This window comes from Trypanosoma cruzi, assembly GCF_000209065.1.
Source record: "Trypanosoma cruzi strain CL Brener chromosome Unknown tcruzi_1047053505025, whole genome shotgun sequence".
NCBI classification, from domain to species: Eukaryota; Euglenozoa; class Kinetoplastea; order Trypanosomatida; family Trypanosomatidae; genus Trypanosoma; species Trypanosoma cruzi.
Genome location: NW_920844.1, coordinates 24,963 through 36,979, shown reverse-complemented (window position 1 = coordinate 36,979; position 12,017 = coordinate 24,963). Strand labels below are relative to the sequence as shown.

The 12,017-nt window shown below is 51.6% G+C and overlaps 5 protein-coding genes and 1 pseudogene across 5 annotated transcripts, besides 8 other annotated features; 3 read left to right on the top strand and 3 right to left on the bottom strand.

The window, feature by feature from the left end:
* Positions 1-6,213: a sequence feature (areas not merged during assembly with more than two copies in the genome that could not be assigned to a particular haplotype).
* On the bottom strand, positions 5-1,816 carry Tc00.1047053505025.150 (annotated as a pseudogene).
* Positions 2,534-3,220, bottom strand: Tc00.1047053505025.147 (uncharacterized protein; the record flags this gene model as incomplete). Its single annotated transcript, XM_809476.1, has 1 exon — positions 2,534-3,220. One exon carries the CDS (start codon positions 3,218-3,220, stop codon positions 2,534-2,536), a length of 687 nt encoding a protein of 228 aa, XP_814569.1.
* Positions 2,566-2,619: a microsatellite.
* On the bottom strand, positions 3,717-4,646 carry Tc00.1047053505025.144 (uncharacterized protein; the record flags this gene model as incomplete). The annotated part of the gene is made up of 1 exon (XM_809474.1): positions 3,717-4,646. The coding sequence occupies one exon, from the start codon at positions 4,644-4,646 to the stop codon at positions 3,717-3,719; it is 930 nt and encodes a 309-aa protein (XP_814567.1).
* Positions 5,630-5,661: a sequence feature (AT_rich).
* Positions 5,822-6,525: a mobile genetic element.
* Positions 5,842-6,067: a mobile genetic element.
* Positions 6,214-7,071: a sequence feature (haploid, Esmeraldo-like haplotype).
* Positions 7,072-12,017: part of a sequence feature (areas not merged during assembly with more than two copies in the genome that could not be assigned to a particular haplotype) that runs on past the window's edge.
* On the top strand, positions 8,123-8,593 carry Tc00.1047053505025.141 (uncharacterized protein; the record flags this gene model as incomplete). The annotated part of the gene is made up of 1 exon (XM_809477.1): positions 8,123-8,593. One exon carries the CDS (start codon positions 8,123-8,125, stop codon positions 8,591-8,593), a length of 471 nt encoding a protein of 156 aa, XP_814570.1.
* On the top strand, positions 10,018-10,638 carry Tc00.1047053505025.137 (mucin TcMUCII, putative; the record flags this gene model as incomplete). Its single annotated transcript, XM_809475.1, has 1 exon — positions 10,018-10,638. One exon carries the CDS (start codon positions 10,018-10,020, stop codon positions 10,636-10,638), a length of 621 nt encoding a protein of 206 aa, XP_814568.1.
* Positions 10,909-10,987: a sequence feature (A-rich).
* On the top strand, positions 11,209-11,853 carry Tc00.1047053505025.130 (mucin-associated surface protein (MASP), putative; the record flags this gene model as incomplete). Its single annotated transcript, XM_809473.1, has 1 exon — positions 11,209-11,853. One exon carries the CDS (start codon positions 11,209-11,211, stop codon positions 11,851-11,853), a length of 645 nt encoding a protein of 214 aa, XP_814566.1.

Genomic DNA, 12,017 nt, shown 5'->3' with positions numbered 1-12,017 from the left:
ATGGGGTTATCTCCCCTCGGCAGATTGTGGATGGACACCGTCGCCACAAGAGTGAAGTTGTAGTTCGCAAAGTAGTACGGCACGGTCTGCCCCTGACTGCCAACAGGCCACTCCACCCACGCTCCCCGGAAAGTCACGCCCTTCTCCGTGCTGGTCACTTTTTTTTCCGTTCCTTTCTTTACTGTGGCATTCACCCCGAGGTACTCGTCCATCCATGTATTCCAAAAAAATTTGCCGGACAAAAAGCCAACCAGCCCATCCGTGATCTTATCAGTGGTGCAGGCATTCTCAGTTAAGGCACTCACCGCAGCACGTGAAGTGAGGCACAGCTTGGAGACACGGTCGTCCACTTTCTTCCAGGTCGCCAGCACCTCCTTCACCCGCTTCAGCTGCTCAGTCAGACGCACAGAGACCATACCGGGTGATTGTCCCCCACCGCGCTTCTCGTACAGTGCAATCAACCCCTCCTTATTCTCCTCATTATTATCTCCACTTCCAGCACTTTTGTACAGCAGGGAGCTGGCGGCAGCGTCGTCGTTGCCGGACACAGGCCCAATATCAGCAATGTGCGTATTGTCCGTCAGCCAAAGATGAAGTTCAGCCCTTTCGTTTCCCTTTCTGTTTGAATACACCGGCACAGTAACGAGCATCACATCCCTGTTCTCAATCTTCGCTGTGATGAACCCGCTCCCAATGCCCTTCTCATGTCGCTTTTGGTCGTTGCCCCACACGCGCGAGAGTGTCCCGAGGGCCTCCGTCCACGACTCCCCCTTGTCACCGGACTCGTACACCCTGCGGCGGCCATCATCACACGCAGTCATCATCAGGTGTTTTCCCTTCCACTCCACGACGGAGGGATCACTGCAGTCATCGTCAGACATCCTCCTCGAAAGTTTCCAACTCGGAGCAGCTTCCGAGTTGTGTATGATTAGGGAAGCAGTTTTCACTTCCTTTTCTGCGTTATCCTCCTTCTTTTCGTGCCTTCCACTGGGAACACAAGCGTACCGTCCTTCATCTGAACACCCGATCCGCCGCCGCCGATCAGCCGTGTCAAGGATTCGTGTTGGTTTTCAAAATCAGTCCACGGGATAACGGAAGCGTCTTTCCAATAAATATATTTTTTACCGCTGCTCCCATCATTACTGACGTTTCCCACAGCCCCCAAAAGTCGCCATTTAGCTGCTGCAGCTGTGCTACCAGCGGCTTCAGTAACTTCAAAACTGTAGTCTCCAGCAAACATGTAAATAACACTCCCAATCACAACTGTTGTTGGCCGGCTCACACGTACTTTTGTCCGGTTTTGGGAAGCATCCTGAGCTCGTGTTAGGAAAGTGAAATTCCCTTGTTCAAACTGACATTCCTCCAGTACTTGTGTCTTCAGTTTAGTTGTATCCAATTCTCTTGATTCTTTACCGGTCCACTCCAGGAGCTCCGAGGCAATCCCAGTAAAACCGCTGTTACTGGCTTCCGTGCACTGCGCCTCGGCAACGGCAAACACATCACCATTCACCTCAACAAGACTGGGAACACGGAGCGAACTCACTGTTTCTCCTCCTTTTTTGTCTCTCCAATGAAACGGTTTCTCCGGTGAAGTTCCCTCAACTGATGCTGGTTTATCAGTGGCTGTGGCTCCACCACTGCCGCAGCACATCATCACGAAAAAGAGGAGCAGCACCGCGGAAGTAAACACATGCCGGGACATGTTGGGCCTCTGCGGCTCACTCTCTCTTCCTTCCCTCCTCCTTCCGCTGGATCCGGTCACGCGGCAACGGTTGTGTGTGCGGGGTGCCTTCACAGCAGCAACACCTGAGTGCATATAAATATGTGTGTGTGGGCGGTGTGTGTGTGTGTGCTGTTGTTGCTCCTTTCAGAGCCTTCGAATTTCACAGTAGCGTTTAGCGCTTGTTTGCTTTCTTCGTAAGAGAGTAAAAAAAATGAAGAAAAACGGGCTAATAAAATAAGGGTGAAAGAATAAGCACCGTCACCCATGCACAGTGAGTGGCACCATAATCACCCCCGCCGCAGTCACTCCCCACAACAACAACTCACGCACACAGACACACGGAACGAGAAGGGAGAACAGTGCACCGGGAACACACAGCGACTGCCACCAATAGCAGGAGCCACGCTGGGTGTGTCGTTATTCACGCGTCAGCACGCACCGAGCAACGCGAACACAACAAACAACCAGCGGGATGCAAAAGAGCACAACCGCCCTTCGCAGCAACCACACGCTGCCGCCAGTCGTTTTTATTCTTGTTCCTCCAACGCACCCACTCGACCGCCGGCGCACATCACCCGCGCAGCCGACGAATCCGACATCGGCCGATGAGCAGCAAAAGAGAAACGGCAGCACGTGCAGGCGCTGTGCGGGAGGCGATACGCACGTACCCCAGGCACCCTCAATGACACACCACCCAATCAGCTGCATGCCGCCAACACCGCGCCCGCAACATGTCAGAAAAATGAATTGCAGGCTTTTTTCCTCCTCTCAAAAGCCACCGCAGCCAGAATCTTGTGCGTACGTGCGTTTTCAGCGTTCACGCCGCTCCAAAGCATGTACGATGTGGCGTGTGTTTGTTTGTGTGTGTGTGTATTTACATGTGCTTGTGTGTTTGTCAGCGCCTATACTTGCAGAGCAGCTGTGCGGCACAAGAGAGCGTCCAAAGAAAGCAACGGCATAGAGAGAAGCGGATAGCACACACGCACTCCCACGGCGTCGGAACAGACGATGTTCTGGAAACCCAAATCGGCGGCTGTGGGTAGCTTGGTGCTGCAGTGGAGAAGGTTGCTGTGACGGGCATTTCCTTGCCAAACCAAATTGAACGTAAATCTGCTTTTTTCCCTTGTGGCTACCGTCGGAATCGTTGTCCGCAGGATCGGCATAGCCGGGCGGAAAAACTAGGCGGTGAATAAGGAGGTTCTTCGTGAAGACACTCTCATCAGGGCGGTTCCTATAACTTCTCCGCGAGGACTTCGGTGGGCGCTGTTTGAGGACACCTTTACACCTCCAGCTGCTCGTGAGATCCGCCAGCGAAAAGCGTTTTGCGAGACCTCGTGGCCCGGGTGGAACAAATGGCCGCGCCGCAGGAGGGAACTTGGCCCGTGACGACCTTTGTCCTCCCGCTCGCGGGGCGCTCCTTCGCCGCAAGGGCTTTTTCTTCCGTTCTGCCTGGCCGCCGCGCCTCCCTCTTTTCTGCGTCTCTCCTCCTTGTTTCATTTCGCCGCGGCGCTTCTGCCCATGGGAGGCGCGGTGCCATCATGTCGGCCCCACTCCGTGTCAAACGCCGCCCTCTCATAGGAGGACACGTGTGCTGCGCGTGTTTGCCTGGGCAGCGGGGACGTCTCGTCACCAGCCCACCACTTCCCAGAGACGCTGGTTGCAGATGGCAATGCGATTGGGGCGGTCCAAATGCTTGGCATCAACCAAAATGAAAACGATGCTTTAGCAGTCTACTGTTGTTTGCCTCAAATGAATGCGGGAGAATAAAATCCAATTTACACCAAAGGAGCCTGAGAGAAATTCAGGGAGGTCCTTTGCAATTGTCAAGGCTTCAATGGACAAAAACAACATATTACTGCGCATGTTTTCTTTTTTCTTTTTTACTGGTGTGCCATTGCCGTTTGGGATCTTTTCACTGCATGAATAACATCCGATAGTACTTTATGGCGTCTCGGCTTTTGTCTCTCTCTTCAAATATACGACCCCTTGATTGTCATGAAAACACACGCTGACGGAACTTGACCGACCCACGACACAGTGGGCAATGAGTCACATTTGTTGCGCATGCATCGCATAAGCAATAATGTCCACATGGAACGAGCACCGTTTCCTTGGGAGAAAAGCACACCACGCACCTCTCATGCTCATCCGTCCGTTTATCATCGTCACCATTTTCTAATCCATGACACAATCGCTCTGAGACTGCTGTCGCATGGCCTTTTGGTGGTGAGCTGACGCCTTCTTCACCAAAACAAAGCGGAATTAAGCCTTCAGCTGAGAGTAACTGGCCCAGCTTCTTGACAACATCACAAAGTGAGGATGAAACTGGATGCCATGCTGCTAGCTCCGGCGTGTGACAACGTCCGGTAGCATCAACGTATTTGTGGTTGCTCGCTATCCTGCAGCCTTGTTCCGCGCTGAGGAGAAACACCAGAGGAGGCTCAATGGGGTACAAGTGCGTCAGCCATATCTGCAAGGGCAAGACATAACGATGTGGTGGCGCTTGCTCACGGCTGTCTGGGGTTAAAGAAGTGTGGTCACTGTTGCTCTTCTTAATAGTAATAGGAAGCCCACCATAGATGCAAAGTTTTTCCTGTTGTGTCACTCCCCAATTGGCGTCACGACAGTAGAAATGGAAGGTGTTACACAAATTCTCGACGTCATGAAAGATGCGGCCCAGAACTTCAGGCTTACAGTGTGGGGAACAACTAAAAAAGCGAGTAATAATTTCGTTCATGTTATGTTTGATTGTATGCTTTCCCCTAAAGGGCAGAAGGAAGCTTCTCAGGAAAGGGAGAATAAACCATGCAGTAATAATAAGGTTGTGGGGACTTCGTAGAAAGAAAGTCACAGTGTCTTCTTTTCCAATTCGCATTCCCATTCGTAAACTAAATACAAGGCCTCCCTCTCTCTCTTTCTCCATATATATAGTACAAAGGAAATAGCGGGGTGCGATGGAAAAGAGATTTCATCACCCATATAGATATTCAATTACAGAAAAAAGTCTCTCGCAGAAACCCGCATCTGTGGGCAGGAGAAAAGAGATCGAAATTTACTCGGTGTGTGAAAAACGGCCTGAAATCACTTCAAAAGTGGTTTCTCCAGCGGGCTCCATGCGTGTGTCGCCTCTCATCGGCTGCATCGGCAGACAACGTGGATCCGCGCCTTGAAAAAGCCATGCTTCTGGTAACGATGTATTAGATCGGGAAAGAATAATTTTCCACACGCCCCTTCCTCAAGTATGCGGCACGTGCAAGAATCCCAAGCTCGTATCGCCAAGACAACTTCCACAAAACAACCGTCCAAATCAATGGAACGCAATGTAAATTTCCAGAATCGAGTGCTAAATAGGGGTCCATTGCATTTCTGTTGCTTGTTCATCGTGCTTTTTTCCAAATAAATTCTATAACCCACAAGCCGGCCACCGTCTTCGAGCACGTCCGCCCTGCCGAGTGAGAACGTAAAAGGAGGTCCTGGCCCCGGAGTGGGCGTGAAACGCACACGATACGCCATGCCACCGAGCTGGCACGGTGGAACGATGATCCCCCGCTGCCGAGAAACAATGCAATAAGGAGCTACACAATTAAAGGACTCTTGTTGAGTTCAACAACGTCGCTTTTTCATTTCCATATTTGTCGAAGAGAAAATTAAACCCTCATGATCATAAATTCTGAAGCAAAAGCGGTTTTTACTCGAAATAATGGTGCCACTCTTTTTCAGGTGTTGGGCTAAGCATATCTTTTTCTACCTCCGGCATCCCGACAAAAGTATTTTGCCGTCAAGTTGAACATTTGTTCAACAGAACCGCTGTTCTCCCAATAAGCGCACCGCACGGCGTGACGCCAGATTGTGCAAACAGTTCTCCTTCCTAACACTGCGCCCCATTGAGCAAAACAGCGCCTCACGATAATATAAATAAATAAATAATAGAAAATAAACAAGCAAACGCCGACGTCTCGCACGCACTAAAAGCTCCGGCAACCAGGGAACAAACACCCCTTCAAAGGTGCTCGTATAGAAGCAAATAGCTATTAATCGCCTACCGCAGTTTGCTACAAGCCAAACGTCCCAGTGGCAGAACTAACAACCCACAACCGCTTATACAAAGCAATATTGGGCTGGGCTGCTGGCCGGATCCTGAAATGATCTAAAGAAGCCAAACATGACGGATGAAAGGAAAAGTTAAATAGAGAAGCCATGGGTTCGCCACCTCCTCATTGTCTGCTCCAAGAATATATATTCGGGTTGACACTCTCATGACACGTTGTACTTTGTTAGTACTAGATATATTATAACTCACGAAGTGGCAAACTTTGGAGTCCTCCTGCCACAAGACCCCGCCGCTCCCCTTCACCAAGTCCTGAAGTGTAAACACACGACCACGCGATATGCCGTCTGCAGGGTTTTCTGCTGACCGTACGTAGACAAAGGATGCCTGTATCCCGCGAGACTCCAAAAACCCATGTTTCCGTTGCGGCTCCCACGCCAAGGCATGTGATTTTGAGCTGCCTTTATTCGCCGCTCCTTGTAGCAAAGTATTGTCACCAAAATGTCCATAGTGAACCGAGAAATGGGAAAGCAAACAAAAACGAGCAGCGCATAGAAAGTGCCTCGGCCTGCATGATAAGAAAAGGGCTTCCTCTTCCATTTGCTTCCATTAATATTAAAGTTACAGGGATTTGAAGGAACAGAAAACCTATTCGACTATGAATAGAAGAATCAGTACTAACGGCACACGACTACTAGGCGTAATTAAGGATAAACTTGGGATTGTCCTCAATAATGTGTCTTAACACCTCACCGTCACCTCACCCCACAAAGCACACACATAATGTGCCCATTGTATATATGCATGCACACCCATGCAGGCCCGTTGGTGCTCTCTTTTGCACGACACGCACCGCTGCCGTCCTGCCTGGCTGCATGGACGGAGCACCGTAACTGTTTTTATTTCCATTGCATTGAGTGGGCGACCTCTCTCTCTCTCACTCCCTGTGTGTGTGTTTTGCTTTACGGGAGCAATGAGAGTGTGTGCGCTGGTCGTCTCACGCTTCGGCTTTGTTTATCTTTTTTTAGTTTTATTGCTTTTGCTTGTGTTGTGGTTGAGAGCACCTCTTTCATTTATTTATTTATTTTTCTCTTGCCTTGACTGCGGACGTCCAAAATGTCCTTTGTTCGATATTTTCTTGTTGTTTCTTCCTTTCTTGTTGGGAGAGTGTCAGTCTCTCGTATCCTTGTCACGCCAAGTTTTTTCTTTGACATACGCCACGCGTCCATTGATCCATGACAACCCGCGGCTTCTGGTGTTGCTATTGACGATTTCCGCGATGTGATTTGTCGGCGGATGTCTTGCTGTCAGCCTGACGTGTCCTTCGTTCCTTGACGATTTGTTGCGTACCGACGGTGCGTGGGCGTCTCTGGTGATAGTGAGGGATGCGTGTCTCAGAGCGCAGGATGCGTCGCGGGTGTGCGGCGTCGTTTGTGAGGACCGATGGGTGACCATCCGCATCCAGGCGTCATCAACGGACTGTGAGGACAGCATAAGGCACTGCGGCTTCTTTTGGTGTTGCACAAAGAATTTATTGGACGGTGCGTTTGTTTTCCATCTTTTGCAGCTTTTGTGGGGGAAGGTGGGAGTTTGAGGGCATGAGGACTGAATTCATTCGAGTGGCTGCGTTCCGTTGAGTTGCGGCCGGTCGTGGCACTCTTTTGGGGTTTTGCCGCTCGTCCCTTTTTTTTACTTACCACCGCAGCACGTGGATAACACGAATCCGAGGAACATTTGTTTGACCGCGTGTGAGCTGCTGCCGTGCGTGGTGCATGGAGTGGCGAATACTTCTGTTTGGCGTGTCGCGGTGTTTCGGAATGATGTTCGGATGACGTGTGAAGGGTGTTGTTTGTGATTTGTGTGTCTTCTCTGGTGGACCCGACATGTGTGCGGGGATTGTGGCATTGCTGGCTGACAGTTCCACGTCACTTTTCAGCATTCCTGGATGTGCTGAGGAATGACGGCTGGCGCCCAGCGTGTTGGTGCTGCTGGTGGAAATAGGTGCATCGGGGATGGGCCGTTTTCCCTTTTCCGTGCTGGTGCCGATGAACTGGCACGAGGGCACCGGCTGCAGGCTGCCTCCCAGCACGTGTGAGCAGCGGATCCATGCACACACAGACGCTCATCGCAAGAGCGTGTGCGATCACAGTGGCTTTTGTGGCGTGCTTTTGTGGACGTCAGCCCATCGAAGAATGTGTGAAGCAAACGGCTGACCGCACACGAGGAAAATAAGTGCGTGCACTGTGCCGTGTTTCAGCGTCGATGGCAGAGCGGCAGGAAGCCCGTGCTGGCAACTGAGATCTTTGCGTCGCGAGGGATGTCGGTGTTGATTTTGGATCGTCGAGGGTGAAATGATTTTGCTGCTGCCCGTGTGTGTGAGCACTCCGGCAGAAGGCGGAAACAAAAGGGAGGGATGCAGGCGCTGCGTGTGTGTGTGTGTGCAGGTGACATGCAACAACGTCACAACAAACATGCTGCGACTCGGTGACCCTCACATCGTTGTGGTCCTCACGAACAGCCGAGGCACGGCCCACACCGATGCACTTAGTGGACGGAGTGAGGCATCTTTTGAGGTGCTGCAGGAAACAGGATGTGTTGACGCAGCCACGACGTGCATGGAGTGTCACGATGGCACAGTCAGCTGTGGCTGGTGGAATATTTACTTCTCGGAGGCAACACAGAGAGAGAGAGAGAGCTGCTCCTGCTGCTGGCGTCGTTGCTGCCTCTTGTGGCCTCTCATGCCGATTATTGTCTGTCCGCTGATCGTGGGTGGCATTCCTCCACTAGTGGCGTCGTCTGCATGCATTTCACAGCACCAGTGAAACACACATCACGTCGCATGCTTTGGCTGTGGATATGGTGTCGTGAGTGCAGCCGGCATTATTTTTCCCGACTCCTTTTCGCTGCTTTGCGACGAATAGATGCGTTTCCGCCCGAGTCATTCATTGCAGCTCCGTGTGTTGTACTGCCAGCACAATACTCTCGTGTTGTCTGACGCCTGGCTGACAGTCAAACACCACTGCGTTGGGACATGCAGGGATGTGGATTGCCGCTCACGGTGTTGGGCACCGCTGTTTGGATGCGGCGGCCACACGAGCGGATGTATTGTGGCACAATCAAATGCGTGAAATACGCTGAACCACAGCGGCTGCAGTAATATCAGCGGTGTGGCACCACGGAATATGTGAGAGGGTGATGCATGCTGAATCACAGTGGGCGGCATGCGAGGGAAGTGCACCGCGACGGAGCGTCATCTCGCCCTCAGCCTGCAGGGGAATGTACACCCACAAAATATATGGTCGAGACACTACCAAACACACATGCCCTTCCATGCACCAATAAATAGGAGCGAAGGTGCGTTCTGGTGTGTGGGAGTCCACTCACATATTTTCATTTCCACCACAATAAACGGTGAGGAATCAGGTGCCACAGCAACGAAAGGAAAAACAAACATCTATTGCAACACTTTACCAGCGAAAGGCAGGAACAACGCAAACCGAATTATTGGCTGCACCAACACAAGAAAAATTCACAAGAGGAAAAAAATACTTGCGCACCCTGCAGAAATCCCCAACACACGACCCAGGCATGAAGGCTTGCCATCTGAAAAAAACAAAAAAAACGCATGCGGATGGCTGCCAACATTCAAACAGAAACACAAATAAACGGTTGCTTGCTTTATTCCATTCCCTGCGCTTATTTTTCCGTGTGCTGCTGCTGCTGCGGTTCCCGGGCGTGCATGAAGTGGTGCGCGCTGAGTATGAACGAAGGCCAAAGGCAACTGAATTGTTTTTCTGATGAATATTGGCTGCACTTCCCGTGGACCAACAATCCACGTGGTGTGCGGGGATCTCTCCTTTAAACTTGTTACTTTGCTTTTTTGTGTTGCTGTGTGCGCTGCACCTTCTCTTGTGTGTGTGCGTACCCTCCGTGAGGGGTGCCGACACGACGGACCGCTCTCGCCGTATGTGCATGCGGTGGAGCCTTGTGTGCCGCTCCTGTTTGCTTCTTCCTCCTCCATCTGTGTGTTGGTGTTGCGGCAGGGCTGTGTGTGTGTGTGCCTGTTGCCGTGGATTGGAGTGTGTGTCGTGCGTGGTGTGCGGCGTGCGGTGCATCCCTGACTGCTGCCCTCTCCTCATGTGGTTTGTCCTCTGTGTGTGTCTGCCGCACCTCTCGTCTCCCCTGTTGCTCTCCATGTCCCTCACTGTGCAGATCAGCTCCACACCACTGAACGACCACACTCACGATGATGACGTGCCGTCTGCTGTGCGCCCTGTTGGTGCTCGCCCTGTGCTGCCGCCCTTCCGTGTGTGCGGCAGAGGAAGAAGCTAACCCCAGCAAGGACTCTGATCCACAAAAGGTTGGCGAGCCAGGGGTACCAGGTCAGGAAACGGATTCGCTTCTTACAACTTCTTCTTCGTCACAGACAAGAGAGGAGGGGGAAGGGAAGGAGAAACAGAAACCAGATACGCCGACCCATACGTCACAGGAAACGGCTACAGTAACCGGAACGGCAAAGTCAGAAAGTAATTCCAATAAGGTACAGGAACAAGAAGACGGGCAATCCACTAAGGAAGAGACTGAAGATACGAACACTAACACGTCGAATGAACAACATAAGGAATCAAATGCACCAACCACGACCACCACTACAAAGACATCAAGTACCACCACCACGACCACCGCGCCACAGGCACCAGGTACTATGAATACTGAGGCGCCAACCACGACGACTACAACCACTACGACGACCACCCGCGCACCGTCACGTCTTCGCGAAATTGACGGCAGCCTCAGCAGCTCTGCGTGGATGTGTGCCCCGCTGCTGCTCGCCGTATCCGCACTGGCGTACACCACTCTGGGCTGAAGAGGTGTATGCGGGCTGTGCGTGCCAGCACTCCACCGCGGGGAATTGTGTGCGCGTCCACTGTGGTCCGATGCAAATAAATAAGAGAAAATAATGATTGTGTTTTGCTTTGTTTGCCTTCGCTGCCCTGCAGTATGCTCTGCGTTGCCTCCTGTATCCGTCACGTTGAACGCATCCCGGACACACTCATATGTACTACACGCACACAACTGTTTGCGTGGACGCATGTTTGTGTGCTGGTGCATGCGCACTGGAGCCATTTGGTGCAGCTTTTTGTTTTTTGTGTTTTTACTTTATTGCTTTTTGTTTACTGTTTTTTGCTTTTAATTGTTTTTTGTATGTTTTTCTTGCTGATCAATTATTGCGGGGCTGTGTGTATTGTTTTTTTTTTCCTGCCCTTTCAATGATTACAACTGCATCATGGTGTGTTTGTTGCTGCCGCTGGGCTGCTTCCATTTGTCACTGTGTGGTGACTGTGCGTGGTGTAGCCGCCGTGTCTTTCTTTTGCTTTTGCTCTGCGTTGACGGGGAGTTATTTTGTGCTGAAGGCTACACGCAAGTGACAGGAGTGATGGCGATGATGATGACTGGCCGTGTGCTGCTGGCGTGTGCCCTCTGCGTGCTGTGGTGCGGTGCCGGCGGTTGTTTTGCCAACGAGGCGGAAGCTTCTGCCAATGGTGCTGCCAGTAAGACAACACCTGCTGACAAAATTATCTTGAATTGGTATGAGCTGACGCACGAAGAATGCGAGACGGACAATACGAAGAATGGGACGGTGAATGTGCCAGCGATGAAGAGATGCATAAACTTTGCGATGAAGGGGATTTGTGACACTTTTTATAATAAGACGCCGAGCGAAATTCATGGCCCTGATGTTAAGGATATGTGTACGTATTACGCTGCCATTCCAGATGAGCCCGTTGAACTCCCAACACCGCAAGGGCCACCGTCAGATTCAGCTGTCAGCAATACCACCAGTAATGAGGGGACGCCGAAGAATGCACCGGAATCCGATGTTGCAGGGAGAGGAGAAGGAAAAGAAGATGAAAAGGAGCACGGCAATACGAAGAAAAAAGCAGTCGAAACCGCAGCTGTGCAAAATATCACGAAGACTACCGACAGCGACGGCAGCACCGCGGTGTCCCACACCACCTCCCCTCTTTTGCTTCTTCTTCTTGTTGCGGCCGCTGCTGCTGCTGCGGTGGTGGCCGCGTGAGAGTGAGTGAGAGAGAGCCATGCACCGCCCGCACACACACTCGTCCTTCTCTCTCTGTGTGTGTGTCCCCTTGCATGGACTCTCGCCCTCACTTCACCCCACGATGCACACACATAATGTGCCCATTGCATATATGCATGCACACCCATGCAGGCCCGTTGGTG